Below are 25,282 nucleotides of genomic sequence, written 5' to 3'. Positions count from 1 at the left end.
TATGGCCTCTGAAAGTTAGTTGAAAAATGGATTAGTCCAATAAAATAGTATATTCTTATTTTCAATTTTTGTTTTATTTCTATTTGTAAAGTGGTGATTGTCAGTTTCTTCAAATTTACATCTGCTATATTTATATTTTGCAGAGTATTAGGGAGCTATGTGTCATTGTTTCTGTGGTGTTTCAATGTATGCAGTTTAGCTTCTTGGCGGTTCAGTTTAACCTTTATCTACATATTTCTATTTTTAGTTTGTGATTACTTATTCCATACTGGATGAGGGTGTATCTGTGTTCTGTGTGTATGAAAGACATGGTTGTCTGTTAGTGTTGACTAGCCTTGTTTGGCGAAATTTATCGGGCATGGTTCTTGGGAGCACCTTGATTTGAATCTCCTTATTTTCTGCCAATCTTGTTTTGTTTCATGTTGGATTCTTTGGTGGACTGTTTGCCTTGTTGTTTCGTTACAAATTAACATGCATGGAGAGGAACGTACTAGAGGAGTTACAGATTTGGTTGCTTATACATAGATATGGGTTACAGTTGGTCAACATAGAGTGAGGCAGTTGAGAGGCATTGTAAACTTGGTTATTAATATAGACTTATATTTCGGATAGTATTACTGCTTTACAATATATTTGAACACTTTTATATATGGAAAGGGTTCAGAGTTAAAGTCCTGGGTAAGTAGGTGGGAAGGGAAGGAAGGGGGATTTGTTCAGAGATGTTTGGGGGTTGCATAGAAGAAAAACTGTGCACTGGTATGCTAATCTTTGTTTTGAATTTTTTTTTTTTTTTTTTAAATACAGGTGGAAATAAAGAAGTAAATAAGAAAACAGGTAAAAAAGGGTGGGGCAGGGCCAGGGGGGGTCCAGTGTACTTGTGTGTCTAGGGGCCCTCGAAGAATTAATCCTACCCTGTATAGGCATGTATTTCACCTGTTATGTTAATAGTCCATAAAGAAATGTAGAGAAGTACAGAAGTTCACTCGAAAATATTGGATAGGGGGGCTGCTTTCCCTAATATATATGGACCAGTGATGAAGGTGGAGTATAAGACTCTTTGATGAGAGAAATTGCACTTCATTGAGCATCACCGCTGAAGTGCAGAGGTCAAGCAACAGATTCATTGAGGAGGCGCATTTGGAGTATAATAGTCCTTTTCTTATTCATTTTAATCTTTTCTACAAAGTGCTAGATTATTTATTTTTTGTTTCCTCCCTTTTGTTTTGATCCTTCTCCCTCTATTTTTCATTACACAAATGTATTTCTACCCTTTTTCATTTTGTTTCGGTAGTTATTGTTCGTCTATGTGTTTGACTGTCTGTTTTAATAATTATAATTTGTTTTTAATGTATGCCTTTCTACTTTTTGTTTTTATATATTATGTAAAACTGCTTTGAATTTTGATAAGGCGGTATATCAAATTTTTAAATAAACCTGATGATTTGAGTTACACTTTAGACCCGAGCACTTATGCCAGCCATAGAGCTGATGTAAATGTTTGTATCTAGACTGGTAAAGAACACATATAGATTACCGTATTCTAATTCTAAATGACACCTTGTCCGTGATCCATCCAAATTCTGCGCATGTGAACGCCATCACCATCAAAATTTTGTCACGTAGTTACAGAATAATGCTATCCGGAAAATAGTCATTTATGTGTTTAAGCATATACATGTGTACGTGACTAGAATACTGGCATTCTTGTGCATTTTTCCTGCCTAAATCTATGTGGCTCCTTATAGAATTTCCCTCACAGTACACAGATATCACTAACCTGTATCTGATTTGGCATGTGGTGACCTTGTGTTCTCAGTTTCAAACTTAAATTTTGGTAATCCCCAATGAGGTGATTTGCTTTCTTAAAACTAGGACATATTCAGAAGCATAGAACAGGAAAATAAAGCCTGCAAGCTTTAAACATATGTACATTTGTTAGAATATTTTATTTTTTGGTACTGTCACTGGTATTAATGCTTTGCTATAGTTATTTTTGTTACAATAATGTAAATGTCATTAACCAGATAAGTTGAGAGTTTCTTTCATATAATTTTCCATAAAATCCAATTTATAGTCTTTTTTGAGCTTCCTGGCTAGTGTAATGTAACGTATTTTCGCGGATATAACGCGCACCTGTGTAAAACGCGCACAGGGGTATAGCGCGCAGAAATCACGATGATATGTACCAAAACTTTTCTATACCGCGCTCAGGCATATAACGCGCATGATGCCCGACGCTCCTTTCGCCCGCCCTGACTTTCCGTGCGCTGTCCCGACTCTCCGTTCACCCCCCCTGACTTCCGTGCACTGCCCTGACTTTCCGTGCGCTGTCCTGACTCTCCGTTCACCCCCCCTGACTTTCCGTGCACTGTCCCCCCTTGAAGTCCTGTCCCCCCTTGAAGGTCTGTCCCCATCCTGAAAGCCTGATGCCCCCCCCCCCGACGTCCGATACATCCCCCCCCCGGCAGGACCACTCGCACCCTCACCCCGAAGGACCGCCGACTCCCCAACAATATCGGGCCAGGAGGGAGCCCAAACCCTCCTGGCCACGGCGACCCCCTAACCCCACCCCGCACTACATTACGGGCAGGAGGGATCCCAGGCCCTCCTGCCCTCGACGCAAACCCCCTCCCCCCAATGACCGCCCCCCCCCAAGAACCTCCGCCCGTCCCCCAGCCGACCCGCGACCCCCCTGGCCGACCCCCACGACACCCCCACCCGCCTTCCCCGTACCTTTGTGTAGTTGGGCCAGAAGGGAGCCCAAACCCTCCTGGCCACGGCGACCCCCTAACCCCACCCCGCACTACATTATGGGCAGGAGGGATCCCAGGCCCTCCTGCCCTCGACGCAAACCCCCTCCCCCCAACGACCGCCCCCCCCCAAGAACCTCCGCCCGTCCCCCAGCCGACCCGCGACCCCCACGACCCCCCCACCCCCCTCCCCCGTACCTTTGGAAGTTGGCCGGACAGACGGGAGCCAAACCCGCCTGTCCGGCAGGCAGCCAACAAAGGAATGAGGCCGGATTGGCCCATCCGTCCTAAAGCTCCGCCTACTGGTGGGGCCTAAGGCGCGTGGGCCAATCAGAATAGGCCCTGGAGCCTTAGGTCCCACCTGGGGGCGCGGCCTGAGGCACATGGGCCAAACCCGACCATGTGTCTCAGGCCGCGCCCCCAGGTGGGACCTAAGGCTCCAGGGCCTATTCTGATTGGCCCACGCGCCTTAGGCCCCACCAGTAGGCGGAGCTTTAGGACGGATGGGCCAATCCGGCCTCATTCCTTCGTTGGCTGCCTGCCGGACAGGCGGGTTTGGCTCCCGTCTGTCCGGCCAACTTCCAAAGGTACGGGGAAGGGGGGTGGGGGGGTCGGGGGGGTCGGCCAGGGGGGTCGCGGGTCGGCTGGGGGGGCGGTCGGAGGTTCTTGGGGGGGGCGGTCGTTGGAGGGAGGGGGGTTTGCGTCGAGGGCAGGAGGGCCTGGGATCCCTCCTGCCCGTAATGTAGTGCGGGGTGGGGTTAGGGGGTCGCCGTGGCCAGGAGGGTTTGGGCTCCCTTCTGGCCCAACTACACAAAGGTACGGGGAAGGCGGGTGGGGGTGTCGTGGGGGTCGGCCAGGGGGGTCGCGGGTCGGCTGGGGGACGGGCGGAGGTTCTTGGGGGGGGGCGGTCGTTGGGGGGAGGGGGTTTGCGTCGAGGGCAGGAGGGCCTGGGATCCCTCCTGCCCGTAATGTAGTGCGGGGTGGGGTTAGGGGGTCGCCGTGGCCAGGAGGGTTTGGGCTCCCTCCTGGCCCGATATTGTCGGGAAGTCGGCGGTCCTTCGGGGGGGGGGGGGATGTATCGGACGTCGGGGAGTCGGCCGGGCAAGAGGGCTTGGGCTCCCTCTTGCTCCGATCGTGGATGCGGGTGCGGGTGGGAGCGCGTGCGAGCGGTCGTTCGGGGTGGGGGTGCGAGCGGTCCTGCTGGGGGGGTGAATCGGGCGTCGGGCGGGGTGGGAACTATGTTTAAAAACTTTTCTATACCGCGCTCAGGCATATAACGCGCGAGGGGTATGCGCGGTAGGTAAAATCGCGTATAACGCGCGCGTTATATCCGCGAAAATACGGTACACTCTTCTAAAGGTTACTTACTTTTTCATTCTCTCTTCCATCTGCTGCTTATCGTTCTCCAGATCCATCACACTCTCCTGGGACAGTTTCAGATCCCCTTCCAATTTGCGCTTGGCCCTCTCTAGATCCATTCTCACTTTCTTCTCCTGTTCCAGGGAGCCTTCCAGCTAAAGAAGGAAGCAGCAGAAGCTTTTCATATCACACTCTGTGTAGCCTTATTGTCTTCTTTGACAACAACAACAAAGGAGCCAAAATTTCACAAAAACTTTAAAAATAAAAATTCAAAAGGATAATTTAATGAGGGTCTTATCCTTTTTGTTGGTTTTTGCTTTTTTGTGTTTTCTATAACACTTACTTGTTGAAAAACACATAGAGGCAAATCTATTGCAGGGAGCTTATACTCTGCAAATTTAAATGGTAGAACATATGAACATAGTGAATGTCAGCAGATAAAGACCTGCCCAACAAGATGTCAAAGACTGACTGAGCTCTAGTCTGTAAGTGGCATGACATGTAAATGCAAGGGAGGGGGGTGTACACTTGGGTAGAACATGCAAGAGGTATGGGGTGCTGCCTCTTATGCATACAGATTTCAGAATATTGTAAGTTATACATGTCATTGCCATATTTAGGTGACAGTTATGCCGAGTCTATGGTTGGTATAAGTGTGGGCAACTAAATCTACAGTGCCACAATGTCACATTTCTTTAGAATTCTAGATAGAATCTGGGTGCCCAGAAGCTGTTACAGAATAAACTCTTACCATGCAGCATTAGAGCACTTAAAAGAAAGCTCCCCATTTATAGAATGTCTCCAGTAATACATTTTCTTGAACCTAGCACAGCTATTTTAAAACAAGTATGTTTTGCTGGGTACACTGCTTTAAAAAGTGACTGAAAATAAGGGCTGGCAATCTCAAAACAAAAATGAAACCTCTTACATCATCAACTTGCTGCTCTAATTTAATTTTGGCCTTTGTCAGAGTGTTGACTTTGTCCTCCTCTGCCTGGAGGTCATCCAGAGTCTGCTGATGGGCCTCCTGCAGGGCTTTCTTCTCCTTGGTCATTTTGCTGATGGATTCATCCAGCGTCGCCATCTCTTCCATAAGGTTTTTCACCTGTGAGCGGAGAAAGGTGACAGAGACATGGCTAAGTACAAAAGAAAAAGCTTGTGGTCTCCGCTATTAACAATTGAGGTCTACTGTACAACTTTCATAGTAACCCAATTTATTGCAATAGAGTTAAAAACGTTATGTTTATTCCACATGGAACATGACTAAGGGGCCCGTTTACTACAGTGCATTAAGCAGTTAACATATGAATTAGCGTGTGTTAACTGCTACCACACAAGCACGTTGCTTCTGTGCTGTCATGAATTCATGTGTTAAGTGCATTTTTGTTAGGGAATAGGAACTAGTGGAGGCATGGGCAGAGAGTAGGCATAGATAGCATACAGCAGTTAGCGTGGAGGGGCAAAATCAAAAAAAGCGCCTAAGTCCCTAAACGTTCAACCCAGAAGCAGGGAAAGTGTCCATAACCAAAACAAACGTCCATGTTTTGATTATGGCCTTCCTTTGCCTAAACGCCCAATCTCCACTACGTCTAAAAGTACCCCCACAGCAAGTCTACACTTTTTAGCCATAATGAAACAAGCAAACGCAGACAGGCAGTCCTAGTGGCAGGCAGGCCCCATACCCCCCACGTATCCCCCCAGTACCTTAAATTATTCCCCATGCCCCCACATACCCCCAGTACCTTAAATTATTCCCCCCATGCCCCCACGTACCCCCAGTACCTTAAATCATCCCCATACCCTAAGCCTAAGCCACAAACGTCCAACAGAAGGGCTTTTAGGCGAAGGAGGAGCCAGTCCTTCGCCTAAAGGCTGGATTCTGTAACCGGTGTCTGTCAAAAACAACACCGGTTACAGAATCCCCCCCCTCCCACAACGATCCAGGCAGGAGGGTGTGCCACGGTTGGCTGGGGTAAGAGGGCTTGAGTTCCCTCTTGCTCCGATGTTGTGTGTGTGGGGAGGGAGTGATGCATCGCGGCAGGAGAGATGCCTCATCTCCCCTACTGCAATGCCATCACTCCTCTACCCGAACTGCCGCGGGTCGCGGCAGTTCGGGTAGAAGAGTGATGGCATCGCGGTAGGGGAGATGAGGCATCTCTCCTGCCACGATGGTTAGGTTGCCGGGCCGTTGAACTGATGACGCCAACGGCCATCAGCTCAGCAGCCCATTTTTCGGCACTTAGACCTGGTTTTATTTCGTCTAAGTGAAAAAGGTCTAAGTGTCGACTAAACTGGATTGGTTATACCTGTTATACGGCTAGGTGTAGGTCGGCCCACCTCCCGCCCACTGCCCGCACTTTCCCCTCCTCTAAACACACCTCTTTTCTCTCTGTGCATTTAGAGGCAGGGGAAAGGCCTAAGTTGGTTTTAGATACGTCTAAAAACCAGCTTTGGTTATGGGTACTTGAACGATCAGGCATTTTGATCGTCCAAGTAGCCACTTAGGACACTTTTTAGACGTTTTTTTTTTTATTATTACCCCCTTAGGGTACAACTGCCACCAGAGTTAAGATGCACTAGGGTTACCATATTTTGCGTTGAAAAATCCCAGATGCATGGCCATGCCCTGTCCTGCCCCGTTCTGCCTCCAGCCAAGGCCCATTCTGCCTCTAGCTCTGCCCCATTCCCGCCCCCAGAAAGCTTCATATTTTTATTCCTGACCTCCGGGCCACGTCCGAGGGCTTCTGAGCATGTGCGGACGCATGTGACATCATCCGCGTATGCTCAGAGGCCCTCCAGACATGGACAAACTGCTGGATTTTGGAACGTCCATCCAGGCACCTGGGCAGTCCTCTAAAAAGAGGACATCTAGATTTTCCCGGACATCTGGTAACCCTAAAGTACAATAATGAACATTTCTGCATGGAAACTGTAGAGGACATACTGGGCACAACCCGAACAGTTGCTGTACTGCCTTTGCACTTACCACATGTTATGTTTTGCTGTTAAGGTGCAGTCCCGCATATTCTATACATGGTACCCACATTTGGATATGCTGTTGACATGTGCATGCACATTAATTGGTTAATGATTTCTTAACCATGAACAATTGGGTGCCAACAACCAATTATTGATGTTAATTGACACTCAATATAATTTGCTGAAGCACCTGGCTGTGCACTATTCTATAAGGAATGACGCCTACCTCTACTAGCACATAACTCAAAAGGGGCTTGGCCATGGGCATATCAGGAGCATTCCGAAATGTAGCAAACATAGTTATAGAATATTGCCTCAGAGCACCTAACTAGGGCACCAGCATTTACACCAGCTTTCAGCAGGCATAAGTCTAGTGTCTACAGTTAGGCATGGGAATTGGCACTACACACACACCCTTTATAGAACAGCACTTAGGGCCAGATTCTATATACCTTAGTCATCGCTAAGCACCCTGATTGTGGATGCCTAGTGATGCCTAACTAAAATCTGTGTGCAAACCAAATTATGTTAATTAGCTTAAATAGCATGGTAATTGACCATGCCGTTGAAGTTAATTGATAAATTATTTAAAAATTAAACAGTTAAAGTGATCCATGCAGAACTTAGTGCGGCGCCTAAGTTGAGGTGTCGTCCAATGCCTAACAATACCTACCTGAAAAGTAGGCATGGCTAGGGGTGGAAAATAGATAAAAATGATAAGTAGTAGTAATAATATAGGCATGGTTGACTTAGGCATCGTTAGGTGTCTGAGTAGGCACTGGTAAATTAGGCCCAGTAAAACCTGGCCTAATGTACCAGCACTTACCTCAATGGTGCCTAGTGAAGTATAAATCCACTTAGGTGCCACTAGGTGTGATTCTACAAGCGGCGCCTAGTAGTTGGTTGACAACTGTGTGGGGTGGCACTTACAATGTAGGTGTGCTTAGGTGCCACTTATAGAATCTGGCTCTTAGCACCTATTTTTTGGGCACCCATTTTTGAGCAAAGAAGGCCAAATTCTGCACAAAGTCAATCAGCCAGAAATGAGCAGAGATAATCAAGGTATTCAGGCTGGCAAAAACTTTAATAGGTAAGTCGCATGGAACACACTTCAAATGAACCCAACATGGGCCGTGTTTCGGCAAATGCCTGCTTCAGGGGTTCAGAATCTCCTAAAATTAGAATCTCCTACAGAAATTAGACTCCTTCCTTCTCTGATACTCTTTCGGAAAACTTTAAAGACCTATCTATTTCAGAAATCTTTAAATGATAAATAAGGGATTGCAATTGATGACTTCCTTGTCCAATTATTCGCTTTCCATGTCCTTTCAATAACTTTGTGTGAACCAGATCGAGCCCCATAGTTGGGTTGACTCAGTATACAAGACTAAGATTTGGATTTGGACTGGATTGGAAAATTGTAATACTGTATGAAGTCCATTATTTAGAATGTGTACCAATGTATGTGATCTAATTGTGGTCACATGCGAGCTACCTATTAAAGTTTTTGCCAGTCTGAATACCTTGGTCATCTTTACCCATTTTTGAGCACCATTTATAGAATTTTTTCTAGTATGTGTCCCTAATGGAGAAAGAAAAACTGCTCAAGTATTTTTCTTTTAAAATAAGCTACAATGTGCATGTGTTGGCACTAGGAAGACTATTGGAAATTCCCCTTATAACAATGCAAATATCTTACTTGCTGAAAGCAAATTTCACTCTCATGGAAGCTTTAATATCTAGGTTTTGGTTCCACTGGCATCCAAAATAAATTCTGGGCTCCATTTTTAGTGGAGATATGCCAAGGATGTTGGACAAAGGGCCAGTGAGTTTAGCAGAAATCTAAGCTCCATTACAAGAGATGAAACAAGGGTGAAGCCATACCTTGTTTTCCGTTGCATGTTTTTCCTTTTCAACTTTGGCTAACGTTAATTCCAAGTCATCAATGTCTTTCTTTAGCTCAGAGCACTCATCTTCTAGTTTCCTTTTCTTGGCTGTCAATTCCGAATTCATCTCTTCCTCATCTTCTATGCGCTCTGTGAGCTCTTTGATCTTGGCCTCATGCTGGATTTTGGCCTTAATCAGCAAATCACATCGTTCCTCTGCATCTGCCAGGGTGTCTTGTTCCTGGAGTGAAGTTTTAGAGAGAAAAGGATTGCAATTTGCTTTAAGTGTTCAAAAAAACCTTGTAAAAATCAATTGGAGATTTTCATAGTGCATCTAATTTTCTAATGAGTGTTATTTTTTATTTGGAATATTTTCATCCATTTTGGCTACTAATGTCATATACTAATTTTCAGTAGGCATTGAAACCTTAGGCGCCCTCTATTTATGTCAAGGTTTTCTTGGCCTAAATGAGTGCACCAACTTCAAAGTATGCCCCAAATCCACCCCAAATCCAGCCCTAACCATGCCTATCTTCTAGTATGCACCTTGGAGTGGACGCCTACCTCTAAGTGAAGGCATCTACCAAGTTAGGTACCTACCAGCTAATTCCAATTTAATCATTATTAATGGCACTTTTCAATTAACAGTGCCGATTAAGACTAATTGAATAATTAAGTTAGGCAGCTAGGCACGCCTAACTTTAAAGGCATCTTTTTATAAAATCAGGGCCTAAGTGCTCCTATGTTAACTCAATATTAGCTAGTTAATACGTGCTAATGCAAATGTGGTAATGGTTAACACTACCACGTCCATTCTCCACCTTTCTAAAAAAAAATTTTTTTTAAATTGCTAATGAGTGAGTTAGTGTGCACTAACACACTTTATGCACCAAGCACATGTTGGAGCTTAATGACCTTTAGTAAAAAAGCCCCATGGAGGGTAATTTTATAAGGGTATTTAGAGTTCAAGGGAAATATAAAGTCTTAAGATAACAAAGAAATAAAATTAAGTTGAAAACCATGGATTTCCACCGGTAAATAATTCCAAATTGAAACTGCCTTAAATGAGAATGAGGAAACAGTGTTTGAGTCTATTTATGCACTTATATGGCCACATCCAAATGTAAAGGACTAAAATGCCTTAAAATAGGCGCAGACTTTTCTGCTTAAAAATGACTGCATTTGCATAAGTTTGCCCACATATTGGGCAAGCAATTTTAGAAAAGTCTATTCCTCCGTTGTTTTAACAATGAAAGCATTTGAAAATTACTCTCTAGATCAGTGAATCGCAAACTAGTGTGCTGTGGTGAGATTCCATGTGTGCTGCGAGAAACATATCCTGTTTGTGAGTCAACCGGTGCCAGCTCCTCTCCTCCTCTCTGCTCCCCCTGGTGTAGTAATTTCAGGGTTAGAAGATAGAGGGATTTCCAAAATCCTTCAGTTTGTCCGAGTTTTGGAAGGCCCTCAAGCTCAAGGCCCGCAGATGACGTGATGTCATCGCATCAACATCCGCGCATGGGCGGAGGCTCTACAAACGCGGGCCCGAGTTTTAGCGTGCCGGGGCAGAAAAAAGTTGGAGAAAAGTCAAAGAAGCAACGCTGGGCAACGTAATCATGATTTAGGATCAATCTTCCCGATATGTGGTACTTAGCCAACCCCATGCCAGCAAAGTAACTGTTAACATAGCTGTGCTCTAACAATTACACATCCCCCTCCCCATTCGCAGTTTCTGCACTCGCGATTTCACATAATCGCGATTTTTTTCTGGGGAGGGGGAAAATTTAAAAACCCATATTTTTTACCTCCCTGCCGCCTTCCCGGCCTTTCCTGGTGGTCTAGAGGGCTTTCGGGGCAGGAGCGATCTTCCTACGCTCCTGCCCGTGCAGATCACCATGAGGAAATGGCTGTAGGGAGTTCCCGTCATAGTCTCGAGAGACTACGGGAACTCACAGCAGCCATTTCCTCATGGCGATCTGCACGGGGCAGGAGCGTAGGAAGATCGCTCCTGCCCCGAAAGCCCTCTAGACCACCAGGTAAGGCCGAGAAGGCGGCAGGGAGGTGGGGGTGGGTCAGAGCCGGATAATTGCGGTTTTTCGCCATTCGCGGTCCAGCTCTGCCCGTATCCCCCACGAATAACGAGGGAGAAATGTACTGTGTACTGATTCTTGCGATAATTGCTTACTATGCTTTACTAAAAGGGCCCAAAGTTATCAATACAGTGTTGTCCAGATTGATTTTTGGGGGATGGATAAAGAATAACAGTGGTCCCATTTATGTCAAAGATGGCCCAAAAATGGAACAGGGGAAACAAAACCACAAACTCAAAAGCACAGAAACAGAGTGGAATTGTCCAAATCAGAATGGTGTGCACCAAAAAAGTGTCATTCAACTCATCTGATAAATTCAAATGCCTTTATTCATCCAAAGTTTCATAAATCCATCCAATGACTCATTGACCCGACATGTATGGTTGGTATGATATCCAGCGTTCTACGACTTCTGATTTTAGCTTAACAGCTGTGCTCAGAGGGTTTGTGCATCTTCATATATTATATGGTTTTTTGGATACACCTCTTGAAGACTCACAAGACTCCTGAGGCAGGCCGGTTAGGCCGAAACATGTACATGTCGGGTCAATGAGTCATTGGATGGATTTATGAAACTTTGGGTGAATAAAGGCATTTGAATTTATCAGATGAGTTGAACGACACTTTTTTGGCGCGCACCATTCTGATTTGGACAATTCTACTCTGTTTCTGTGTCAAAGATGGCCTACATCTTTAGACTACTTACAGCCTGGAGTTGAAGTAGTAGGTCATTCTTCTCCTGAACCAGACCAACTTGCTTTTCCTCCAGTTCCTTCCTCCTGGCTTCAGATTTTTCCAGCGCTTCTTTCAGTTTCAGAAACTCCTCCTTCATATCGGCCATTTCCTTTTCGGTTTCCGCTGACTTCAGCAGAGGCTTGATCTTGAAGAAAAGCTTCATCCACGGCCAGTTCTTCACAGCCATGAAAGCTCGAATGTTCCACTGAATCACTAGCAGCGCATCTCTGGGTTAAAATAAATTAGTGGAGCACAAGAATAAATAAAGAAATAAGTGCCTGCACTTTGGATTGATGATTTTCTATGCAATTTCTAGGGGTAACAGTGAGGTGATATGACAGGTGTTACACTAGGGATGCTGATGACCACAAGGGGCAAACTGATCCAGTCTTTCTTTTACCCCATTGCATTCATGAAATTGTAGTTCATGTAAAACTTTCTTTTTTTTTGTAGGGGTAAGCATGTCCAAAAAAAAAAAAAGTTTTATTTTCATATCAGACCCTCTGCTGCAAATTTGCTGGAAGTCCCTCTTTTACAGCTGTATGACTCGATGTATACCATTTGTCAATGTTTAAAATAAGAGGTCCTAGTCTGTGGAATAGATTGCCTCAGGCTTTGAGATCTACTATATTGGTTGTGTCAAGTGGGAACTAAAAACTTTGCTACGGGTGGCTCGGCAATTAGTGTGTGCTGCTTGGCAGCACAACTTTGTAAAAGTCCACCATAATGAGAACATCTCGCTGTGCTGAAGGGAATATTGCCTGAATGGATACATTTTTCATCTGTAACACAGCAGATATGTAATGAGTACAAGCTGGTGTATAACTCAATTTTAATTTCTTTTTGTATGGTTTAAAATTTTAATATGAATGTTATTGTTTAATAAGTTTTATGGTTATATGTGCTTTTAGAATTAATTGAATGTTTATATTGTATGGAAGCTGCCTAGAATATTTGGATACTGTGGGCTACAAGTATTTTAAATAAATAAAAAAAATATTTTCTGAATACTTCCTGTTTTTGGGGTGTTTTTCTTTTTGGTTTTTTTTTAATGCGGCATTGCATGCATGTTAGAACTTTTTAATAAGCAAAAATTGAAAGTGTATTAATTAATAGGTATATGTGTATAAAATTTATTTGCTTATACTAAAACATTTCGGGTGTCCAAAAGCACGTGAACAAATGGCATTCCTACTATTGTCACAACACCAAAATGATATTCATATAATTCTAATATCGGAAACCAAGTGCCTTAAATGCTTAAGTGCCTTTATAAGCTCAGTAGAACGCCGAGCCGCCATTTCTTTACGAGAGAATCATTGAAGCAGTGGCTCATAATTTAATGTAAGTAGTTTTACAACAGGGTTTTTTTTAAATAAGCATTTATTTGTGAAAACCATTAGAAGTATTTTGTCTTTTCAGATAATCCCCTGATGCAGCCGAAGGGCGAAACAGGGCCTGTCGGGATATATCTCTATGTTAAATGAGATTGAACTGAAATGTTCTGTGCGTGGTAGATTGGTACCGCGCTAGATTCTAAACTGCAAACTGCGATGATTTTGCATTATCGGAAGGAAAAACAAAGATAAGTGCTTACTTTTCACTAAGCTTTGAAAAAAATATAATACCAATATTTAAATCACTTTTTAAAAAAAAGATACAAAAGAAAATAGTATAAACATTTGAAGCGGTGTAATATGAGACCAAGGATGTATTTCTCTATGACAATATTATTATTGCCATAGATGGTTTCACAGGAATTCTCCTGAGAAACACTGAGGTCTCTTCCGTTTCTTTAAATTGAAGCATTTAAAGCACTTGGTTTCCGATATTAGAATTATATGAATATCATTTTGGTGTTGTTATAAGTTTTGAAGATATTCAGCTTGTATTGTGAAATTTGTTATTCCTACTATTGTGCCACAAATGACTCAGATATCATGAAAACACAATATATAAAAATAATAAACACTTTCAATGGTAGTTGATGCTGTAATGTCCTATGATATAATATAAGGACAGCATGGGCTATTAAATTACTGAAAATGAAGGAAAAGCCTCAGATAAGGGCCCTCCCACCACCACCGAAGTGGTTTTTAAGGTGGTTGAGCGGTCACCTCATTGGCAAAAAACCTTCAAAGGAATAAAAGCCATATGCTGTGCTTCGCTAATGAAAAACAAAAGATATAAAAAAACTTTTCAACTTATCTTCGGCTGATCGGTACACTAACGATGGCCAGTGTTTCACGATTTTGCTGCCTCAGGATGTATCACAACCGATCAGACTTCTTTCAAATGGGACGCCAAAAGACCGTCTCAAGCATCTGAGCGGTCCATCGTGCCCAGCAGTCCGCTCACGCGGCGGCCCCCAGGTCAATGACCAGTGCTCTAAATGAGTCCAGCTTCACCTGTGTACATTCCAGTTGTCCAACTTTGTCTTGAATCCCTGGAGGGTTTTTTCCCCTATAACAGCCTCCGGAAGAGCGTTCCAGTTTTCTACCACTCTCTGGGTAAAGAAGAACTTCCTTATGTTTGTACGGAACCCTTTCAACTTTAGAGAGTGCCCTTTCGTTCTCCTTACCTTGGAGAGGGTGAACAATCTGTCTTTATCTGCTAAATCTATTCCCTTCAGTATTTTGAATAGTCTTCTTCTTGGGCTGGAAAGGCACGTTATAATTCCTGTAGTAACAGAATTATGATGGCAGATAAAAGCTAAATGGCCCATCCAGTCTGCCCATCCACAGTAACCATTATCTCTTCCTCTTTCTACGAGATCCCTCATGCCTATCCCAGGCTTTCTTGAAATCATACACAGTCTCTGTCTCTACCACCTCTAGCGGGAGACTGTTCCACACATTATAATATTTCTCTACTTCCTCAACGAAATGATCTAACAAAATCAGAAAATCTAAAAAATATAAATCATAAACAAATTAAAATAGGATTACTTAATATTCGTTCTCTAAAGACCAAATATCACCTAATTAAGGACCTTATTACTCAATCCTCTTACAACGTTCTATGCTTGGTTGAAACATGGCTTACTGAAGGAGAAGAAGCATACCTTTCTTATGCTTGTCCACCTGGCTTTTCCTATCTATACAATCATCGCCTCTCTAAGCGTGGAGGAGGACTGGCAGTTATCTTTCAAAACTCACTAGCAATAGGAATAGACTATTCACCAATAAACTCGCTAATCGAATATTTACAATTTACAGTTAAAACAAATCCTAAACTTGATATACTTCTCATTTACCTCCCCCCACCAGTTAATAATACAAATTTAGCTCAGCTTCAATCACTTCTCTTTGACTTTGCATCGTCTACTACAAATTCTCTGATTTTAGGAGACTTCAATATTCATTTTGAAGATCAGAAAAATAATTATACTATGGATATGCTCTCTTTTCTTAATGATTTAGACTTATACCCATTATTAAATTCTCCAACACATCAAGCCGGTCATACTATAGACATGATTATTACTCCTTTTAATGTTAAAAATCTTTATCAATTAGATTCCTGTCTTCCAATCCCATGGTCTGATCATTTTCTTATAACATTATCACATTCCATTTCTCAGACAAAAACAAATACTATACAACAAACCATTACATATAGAGATTACAACGTTCTATCATCAGACTTAATTATTGACAACTTAGACTTAACCAATCAAGACTTGCAAACTCACTCTATAGAAGAGCTTGTTCTTCAATGGGATTCATCTATCAAAAATCTGTTAGATTTTTTAGTACCATTACAAACTAAAATTATTTCAGCAAAAAGGAAGGCTAACCCCTGGTTTACTCCAGAACTTTATCTAATTAAAAAACAACTTAGATCCTTAGAAAGACATTGGAGGAAAAACAAGACCAAGTCAAATTTGGATAAATTTAAAGAACAATCAAATATATACAAAAACAAAATTAATCAGGCAAAAATGAAATTTTATTCTAATCAAATTTTCAAAGCCAAGAACATTTCTTCGCTGTATTTCATTCTTAAATCTTTCTCTCCTCTGCATAAAAAACAAGTTACTTTCAATAATTCAGCACCATCTGCGCAAGAACTTGCAGACTACTTTCAAAAAAAAATTAAAGATATAAGAGACAACTTTTCACAAACAAATAATACGACTTCAAACTTGGACACTGAATCCAATTTCCATTTATCAGCGAAATGCGCTCAATTTAATCTTCCAACTTTAGGAGAATTAGAAGCCCTTATTAAAACAATTAACATTAAGGGATCTCAGGCCGACACAATTCCTCCTTTTATCATTAAAAGATATTTTGCAATATTTGGTCCCTTAATACTAAATATGATTAAAGAAAGCTTGAAACAAAGTATCATGCCATCAGATTGGAAAAAAGCTATTATTCGTCCGATCTTAAAAAATTCAAAGATTAGCTCAAATGAAATATCAAACTATAGGCCTATAGCTAACATTCCCTTTATTGCAAAACTAACAGAAAAGATAGTATATAATCAGATTTCGGAATTCGTAGAAATGACAAATATCTTACATCCCAACCAAACAGGCTTCAGACAGCATCACTCCACTGAACACTCTTTGATTGGCATGACCTCTGCCATACTATATTACCTTGACCATCACTCATCTGTCCTTCTGATATCAATTGACCTTTCATCAGTTTTTGACACCATTGATCACGCTCTTTTGCTTAATAGACTCAAATCTATTGGCATTTCCGATCAGGTACTTACTTGGTTCCACTCTTACTTTGACAATCGTTGTTCTACAGTTAAGTTTAATAATACCACCTCAGAAGGTATCTCAGTGCCATATGGAATTCCACAAGGTTCTATCCTCTCTCCTCTTTTATTTAATATCTTTCTTGCACCTCTCATGACACTCTGTGAATCTATAGGTTTTACAGTATTCGCTTATGCGGATGATATACAACTTTTACACTCTTTGGATCCTAATAATTCTAATGAAATAGCACATATTAACTCCAAACTCAACCAGATCCATCACTGGTTGGAAACAAATAGACTTGCTCTAAACATTGATAAAACAAATGTTTTACTATTTCCTTGGAAAGATACTCCCACTCTTATTAATCCAATTACTATCAAAGGTATTTCTCTGAAAATCATTCGTAGAATTAGAATTCTCGGTGTAATTTTAGATGATAAACTGACATATCATGATCATATCAGTCATGTCGTGAAATCTACTTTCTACAGTCTCCGCCAAATACGTTCAATGAAAAAATTTGTTTGTCTAAAATCTCTGAATATTTTGATACATTCTTTAGTAATTTCAAAGTTAGACTATTGTAATGCCCTATTTAACGGAATAGCACAAAAAGAAATCAAGCGCCTGCAGATCGTTCAAAATACCTCAATTAAACTGATTGAAAACGCTAAGAAATATGATCATGTTACACCATTACTCCGGAAAGCTCATTGGTTGCCAGTTGCACATCGAATTATATATAAATTAAACCTGCTCACCTTTAAATCAATAACATCAAAGACTCCAGCTTTTATTTATAAATTCTTAATTCCCTATAAAACTTCAAGAATATTACGATCAACTGATCAACATTTATTAGTTGTCCCATCATTAAAAATTATAGGCACACGACGACAGACCATTTTTTCTGTTACAGCCCCTCTAGCCTGGAACTCTTTGCCGATTTATTTGAGAGAAGAAAGAATTTTAGATAAATTTAAGAGTAATCTTAAAGGATTTCTTTTTAAAGATGCATTTAACGATTAATTAATTTTATATTTTAACTTTTTTAATCATTTTAAATTCACCTACCTTCCCCATTGTTTTTATCCTTAAATGTCTCTATTATATTAAAATGTATTTCTATACCTCATTTTACCCATTGTTTTCAAGTTTGTATCGTTATGTCATGTATACTTCGGATACTTTAATGTATGTTAAATTACTATAAATTTATCTAATTTTGTAAATACTGATGTACATCGCCTAGAACTTTGAATAGGCGATTAATCAAATTTTATAATAAACTTGAAACTTGATCTACCACCCTTTCTGTAAAAAAGTATTTCCTTAGATTACTCCAGAGCCTATCACCTTTTAACTCCATCCTATGCCCTCTCATTCCAGAGCTTTCTTTCAAATGAAAAAGACTCGACTCATGCGCATTTACACCACATAGGTATTTAAATGTCTCTGTCATATCTCCCCTCTCCCGCCTTTCCTCCAAAGTATACAGATTGAGATTTAAGTCTGTCCCCATACGCCTTATGATGAAGACCGCCTCCATTTTAGTAGCCTTCCTCTGGACCAAATCCATCCTTTTTATATCTTTTTGAAGGTGCGGCCTCCAGAATTGAGCACAATATTCTAAATGAGGTCTCACCATAATCTTATACAGGTGCATCAATACTTCCTTTTTCCTACTGGCCATACCTCTCCCTATGCACCCTAGCATCCTTCTAGCTTTTACCGTCACCTTTTCAACCTGTTTGGCCACCTTAAGATCATCACATATAATCACACCCAAGTCCCGCTCTTCTGTCATGCACATAAATTCTTCACCTCCTAAACTGTAATAAATAAATAGATGCAATGAGGCAAAGCTAGGACTAGTTTAGTCAGTGAGTTATGACACAATACTCTTTGGCGTCCTAGTTGGGCACAATTGTGAATAGGAATGGAAATAGAACACATAATTATTTTGCCTCTGAAAATAAAAACAAGTACTATTTCCACATAGAAATTCAGACATTTACAAATAGAAAAGACATCCATAAGTGCATCATAGAAGAGACTTGGTGGACAGATAAGACATGCTAGACACAAAAGTCCAGATTCTAGAAATGGCGATGTAAATTAGGCAGGTAGGTGCCCTACCACCACCTAAACTGTTTTTAATCAGCATGGTAATTGACCATACTGTTAAAAATAATTAGAAGCTCATTAAAAAAGGTAGGCACCAGAATTGCATCTAAGCATGGTGAATAATGGCTTCTAAGGTCAAAGTAGGTATGGTTATGGGATGACCTTAGGTGCTGTTAGCCATGAGTCTCCATCTAACTTAGGTGCCGGTAATGTACAGTAGGCCTTTAAAATCCAGGCCTACATTACCGGCGCCTAGGTTTTTCTGTAGATGTGATTCTGTTAATGGAGTCTACATGTAACTGGCACGTGAATGGCACTGGTTTTGTAGCTGCCACCAGATGTAGGTGCCTTTTACAGCCCCAATCACGATCTTCCTTCATGAGTCCAACGCAGCACTGTTATTTATCCCACCCGCAAGTCTGATTCAAAGTCGGGCTAAAAAGCAACTAGCTCTGGGTCCACCATCTTCCTCCCCATCCCTGCCAGTCCTACTGTTTCCCATGACCTGAAGCAGCAGAACTGATCCAGCATAAAGACATAAGGCTGTTCTCTAATCGGCAATCATGTTAATTTTTTGCCTCCCAGTTCCAAAGAGATACTAATGTGCTTATAAATGTACTGTACCTTCTCTCTAGAATCTTCTGGAACTCAACGCGCATTAATTTGCCTCTGGCTCTTGCTTGGATCAATGTTAGGATTTTGGAGAGACGCTCGTCCCTCATTTCTTCCAGATGGCCCAGTAGACCAGCTTTAAAGAACACCTGCAACATATACAAAGACATCAGAAATTTGGGGAATAGATTTATTTATTTTATTTCTCATTTCTATTCTACTTTTCTTTGAATACTAAGAAGCACTTTACAATAATAAAAATTATATGCAAATGAAACAGAAACAATTTACAATAACTACAGTCATAATACAATTTCTTATCTGTCTTTCCAGTAATAAAATCCAGATAAACAAAAAGTAGAACTGTGAAAATCCTGGGCACCTCACATTTATCCCCTCTTTTACTAACGTGTAGCGTGGGTTTTAGCGCTGGCAGCAGCGGTAACTGCTCCAACACTCATAGAATCCCAAGAGCATTGGAGCAGCTAGCGTCGCTGCCAGAGCTAAAGCCCGCGCTACTCGTTAGTAAAGGAGGGGGTTAGTTAAGAGAACATTTTTCATGTTGCATCAATGTTCTGTTCATGGGTTTCTTGATATTGCATCCCTGTCTGCTTCTCCACTCTTTAGTCTTATTTAAATTGGATTACTGCAACTCCCTTTTCCAGGGCATGCCCCAGTATCAGGTTAGAAGAATACAGCAACTGCAAAATACTGCAGTGAAGTTGATATCTGGTGGAAGTAAATTTGCTCATGTTACACTATTCCTTATTGAAGAACACTAGCTCCCCATTACATTCCAAATCTCATTTAAGATACTCATGCTTGTGCATCAAATGTTCTATATCCCCACTTTTTTCTTTCTTTAATACCCTAAGCTCCTGCCTGATTGCTCCAGTTTTCCCAACAAAATATTCTAGTGGTTCCCACCCATCAATGTATATGCCTAGATTCTACTAGGTGATCCTGATTTAAAGTTGTGGTGCCCATCCTTTGGGATGCCCTAACTATTGATTTTCACCTAGAAACATATTTTGTGAAGTTCAAGGCTCCCTTGAAATCTATTATGTTGTTCAGGATTTTCTTTTCACTGTAGATTAATTTATTCCCACTATGCAGGGCTTTGATTCCTTCCACACTTTGTGTCCTTTATACTCCCTTTTGGTATCATAGAATAATTTCTATACTCTCTGTTTAATTTTTTTTATTATTCCAACATTGTAGCTTTTGCATTCTTGGATGTTCCCCCCCCCCCCTTCTGATTATGCGCTGTAAACTGCTTAGATAATTATTTTATTTGTGGTATATCAAATAAAGTTGAACTGTAAAATATATGTAGAAGAAAGTACAGTCAAACCTCGGTTTACGAGTAACCCGGTTTGCGAGTGTTTTGCAAGACGAGCAAAACAATCAGCAAACTTTTGACTCGTAAACCGATCATTGGCTCGATTTGCGAGCCCCCACCCGACCGCGGGATCCAACAGTATTTCTCCCCCCGAGGCCACCAGCGCTGCTCCCTCCCTTCACGATCGTCTCCTCCCCATCTACCGACCGGCCCTGTCCTTACCCATGTGCCACTGGAGTTAGAAAGGGCCTGCCGCCAGTCTGCTACTGAGCCTTGAGCATCTGCGCATGCTCAAGGCCTTCTGGATCTCATCCTCACTGAGATTCTCATGAGACTTGAGATCTCATGAGAATCTCAGAGAGGGTGAGATCCAGAAGGCCTGAGCATGCACAGATGCTCAAGGCTCAGCAGCAGACCGGCAGCAGGCACTTTCTATCACTGGCGGTGCAGGGGTAAGGACAGGGCCAGTCGGGGGGAGGGGGGGGGGGGAAGAGGCAATAGCAGCACCGGTGGCCTCGGGTGGAACATGGGAGTCGGGGTGCGTCCGGCAGGAGTGAGCCAGCACCTGACAGTCCCAGCAGAGGGGGTAGTGGCATCCGGGTGGGGTGGGGTGGGGGTAGCATCCAGGAGCGGCAGAGTCAACAGTGTCCAGTCGGTCTCTGTGGCAGCGGCGGCGTTTGCTTAGCCAGCACCACCCGCAATGAGAGGCAGCGAACAGCAGCAGAGGAGGAGAATTGGAGGAGCCGCGTGGATGGGTCTGTGGAAGAGGCAGCGGTGGAGGCGTCCCTAATGGTAATTAAGTTTTTGGGGATGTGGAACTAATTGTTCAAGTTTACACTAACTCTTATGGGAAAAGTTGCTTTGATATACGAGTGTTTTGGTTTAAGAGTATGCTTCTGGAACGAATTATGCTCGTAAACCAAGGTACAACTGTACTTCAAACAATCTTCAGAAAAGCCCAACAGAATATATGAAGAATGATGAATTCTTGCAATTATTACCAAAATAAACATGCAATAATGTAAGACCCCCCCCTGCATTAACTGTTGGATATGTTATCTTGCTATAAAGTTAACACAGAGAAAAGTTCTTTACATAACTGCAATGCAGATACTATAATGTAATGCAGTTAATTACGCCTACGGAGGTGCCATTAACTGCACTGCTTTATCTGCCTTGAATCTGCAATGATGACCCTCACATTAACTATAAGTCCTTGGCCATTCGCTGTCCATTTTACATGTTAAATGCAAATGTGGAAATTATTACATGTTAACTAGTAAGGCACTATTTTAACAATAAATAGGCACTATAATACTCAATGACTGTCCTTTTAGCAGTTTAAACAAAGTCTCTTTAGTTCTTCAGATTGTTATGGGAACAATAGAGATACTGTAATCCAAAAATTCCATTCAAGATGAATTTTAGAATAGAATAACACCTTCATTTGTTCTTCCATCTCACAGTTGTACGTCAGTAATTTTCTTCTAGACAAATGTCTGTACTTTCTCATTACCTTAGTGTGTCCAAAACGGTATTGATTGTGATCTATGTCCAAAGTGCTCAAAAGCTTTTCAGATGCTTTTCTGCTGTCTACAAACTTGTCTTCTGGAATTGCACTTGGATTCAGAATACGGTACCTATTGGAAGAGTGATGTTGAAATATAGGGTGGAAACTCTAGGTCAGAAAGACCAAACCAGCGCTACTAAAAGAACTGACCATCAATCTAATTGGTTCTTCCATAGCCATGTCCAACACAGATGAAAGAACCTGCTGGTAAGGTAACCCGCAATACACTGATGACCTGTTTACTTCCTTCATAGGCAATTACAAGTCAAGACTAACAGTGGGCCTATTAAAACAGCTCAGGCAGACATTGTTTCTGTTGGATTCATTTTGTATCCGCAAAGAAACCATGCGATAGACTTTCTTATCTGCTGTTTTGGTTCAGGTTGTAATTAGTTTTCAGTGAGCTGCATTTTGTATATCAACAAATTGAAATAAAAAACATTTATATAAAACAGCTCAGGCAAGTACTGTGCATACTCTACTAGATGGCAATTCTGTAAAAGAGTGCCTAACTTTAGGCAACACAAAGATGCCTATTTGCGTCTATTCTATAAAAGAAAATAGGTCCTATTTTTCTTTACAGAATACTAGCATACAGTGGCGTAGTAAAGGGGGTCGGACTGCCCCGGATGCCATTATCATGGGGGGCACTGGTGCCTCTACTCCTTTCCACTCCCACACTCTTTAAATGTTCATCAACCCGAGCATCATCTTCCACTAGCAGCTCCCTTCTGATATCACTCGCTGGGCGCGGGCCCAGGATGTGACGTCAGAGGAGAGCCGAGGCCGGCGCGAGCAGCAGGTGGAAGATGCTGCTCACTCTGGCAGACATGTCAAGAAGTGGGTGGGGGTGGGGCTCAATTGAAGGGGGAAGAGTAGATACATGTTGATGGTCGGTATATCAAATTATTAATAAACTTGGAGGGGGGGGCACATGGCGCTGCGATGCCGGGCACCACCACCCCCAACCTCCCTCACCGCACCACTGCTAGCATAACAAGTTAAATACGTACACTTATTTTAGGCAAGAATACTTACATAGCCATAGAGCTAATGTAAATATTCATGCACATATATACACTCGTATTCTGGTCAACAAGGTGTGTCCTTGTTGATTAAATGTTGGTGCCCTTTTTATAGAATCATCTCTCTAGTGTACAAAGCAGAAAGTCAGCGGTTATCCAGGAGCAGAGATGTAAATTCATTTTTTTATTTTTTATACCTCCTGTGTATTTGTAATACATTAAAATAGCACACCCGTATTTTGAGCCCAAATATTAGCAAGATACGCTTTTACTGTAGCACCTTTGGGACCCTATAGAAAAATATCTTGAGTGTTTGAGATCCTAGACTGGTGTATTCTTTCCACTCCTAACCTTTGTTTGAAATCAGCATACAGCACTCTGTTTGGGAAACCTTTGCGACAGATGCGGATTCCTTCCAGAACACCATTACAGCGCAGCTGATGAAGAACCAGGAAAGGATCCATATCACCTGAGACAAGATTAATTGAAAGCAGAAACTGAAAAAATAGAAGATCACAATCAAATACATTTTATTAATTTACTGCATATATGTCCCACCCTTGGAATAATTCCTTGGCTGTTTACTGTATAACAGTTATCTTTAAGGATCACACTATTCACCATATAAGCCAGGGACTAAAGCCCAAGGAGGTTCCTAATAGGAATAAACTCTCACTGAGACATCTGGAAAACCTGTAACATTATTGTCCTCTCCTCCCACCCATCCATCCAGCATCATCTCTTCTCCTGCTCTTCCTTCACTCCCTCTCACCCATCCAACATCACCCCTTTCTCTCCCTCCCACATCCAGCATGCCTTCTCTCATCCCTCCATTTCCTTCCTACCCACCCTTCCCTCATCACTCCTCCTCTCTCTTCTTCCTTGCCCAGCATCTCCCTTTATTCCCACACCACTCTTCTCCATGACTCCTTTTCTCTTTCCTCTATCCACCATTGCCCCTTCTTTTTGCCCCTCCCTTAAACCCATCACTCCAGCATCACCTCCTTTCTCTCTCCTCTCCCCAGTCCAGCATCACCTCCTTTCTCTCTCCTTTCCCCAGTCCAGAATCATCCCTTCTTGCTTCCCTCTACTCTCACTCATCTGTCCAGTATCTTCCCCATATTCTCTTTCCCTCTCTCTTCCTCAGTCCAGTATTTTCCTTCTAACATACCTCCCTCTGTTCTGCTGTGCTTCCGACCCATGACAGCAATGAACTAAGCAACCATGATAAAGGCTGGGAAGCTTTCAAGCCCATGTGTTTGTGAAGACATTTCTAGTCCTGATGTGCATGCAATGCATCAGAGGGGGTGGGACCATCAGGGACTTTGTGAATTCATAGGCTTGAAAGCTCCCTGCCACTTTTCACTCTTGCTTTATGCATTGCTGCCATAGGCTTGGAGGTAGCATTAGAAAAGAAGGCAGAATTGGCCCAAGTATTGTGATCTGACGCCTCGTCTACCACTTCTCAGGGTCAGCACAACAGGAAAGAGTGGTCTTGGTAGCTTGTGGCACCCCTAAACATTGACCCCCACCTGCACTGGCCCTGCCTATCAAGTAAATGCTAACTTTGGTTTTGGATTAAAGTAAGACCTATATTTTTGTAAATTGCAATGAATGTTGTTGTTTTCATCCATTCACTCTTCCTCCACCAATCCTTCTGACTTTCAGTCCATTCCATATGTTACAGGAATTAAACAAGTTGGCATGAATATCTCAGGGATAAAGTGACATCAGAACCTAAACCTCTTTTCAACAGTTTAGATCGCACTGATACTTTTTGGGATCAAGTCACTTAGGCCAGGATTTAAAAAAAAACCCGCATTAAAAAGCGATGGTCTGCTAACGCAGCCATTTAGATAACGAATCTAACAACCCGAGACATTCTTAAAAAATCATGCATGCAAATGAGGTGGGCGGAAAGCAGCGAAGATTTCAATGTTGAAGAGCCCATTTGCATGTCAGTGTCAGAGACTGCTAGAAACCTCACTAAAGACGGAGACAATCCCTTTTGATAATCTGTCGCTAAACTGTGTATAGGCTAAACTGCCAGAAAACAGTTTAGCGACAGCATTAAAGTTTTGAGA

At 42.1% G+C, this 25,282-nt stretch overlaps 1 protein-coding gene across 2 annotated transcripts in view; it reads right to left on the bottom strand.

Annotated features, from left to right (window-relative positions):
• Window positions 1–25,282, bottom strand: part of MYH15 (myosin heavy chain 15) — a 143,725-nt gene that overhangs the window by 54,672 nt on the left and 63,771 nt on the right. For both annotated transcript variants that reach the window (XM_033941288.1, XM_033941289.1), the window contains exons 20-26: window positions 23,550–23,667; window positions 22,120–22,243; window positions 19,274–19,410; window positions 11,768–12,023; window positions 8,973–9,215; window positions 5,038–5,214; window positions 4,119–4,264 (exon numbers count right to left, since the gene is read on the bottom strand). In XM_033941288.1, the coding sequence (XP_033797179.1) occupies window positions 4,119–4,264; window positions 5,038–5,214; window positions 8,973–9,215; window positions 11,768–12,023; window positions 19,274–19,410; window positions 22,120–22,243; window positions 23,550–23,667 (1,201 nt within the window). The remainder of the gene's footprint in view (window positions 1–4,118; window positions 4,265–5,037; window positions 5,215–8,972; window positions 9,216–11,767; window positions 12,024–19,273; window positions 19,411–22,119; window positions 22,244–23,549; window positions 23,668–25,282) is intronic.

This window comes from Geotrypetes seraphini, chromosome 4, assembly GCF_902459505.1.
Source record: "Geotrypetes seraphini chromosome 4, aGeoSer1.1, whole genome shotgun sequence".
Classification (NCBI taxonomy): Eukaryota; Metazoa; Chordata; class Amphibia; order Gymnophiona; family Dermophiidae; genus Geotrypetes; species Geotrypetes seraphini.
This window is presented reverse-complemented; position numbering and strand designations above follow the sequence as displayed.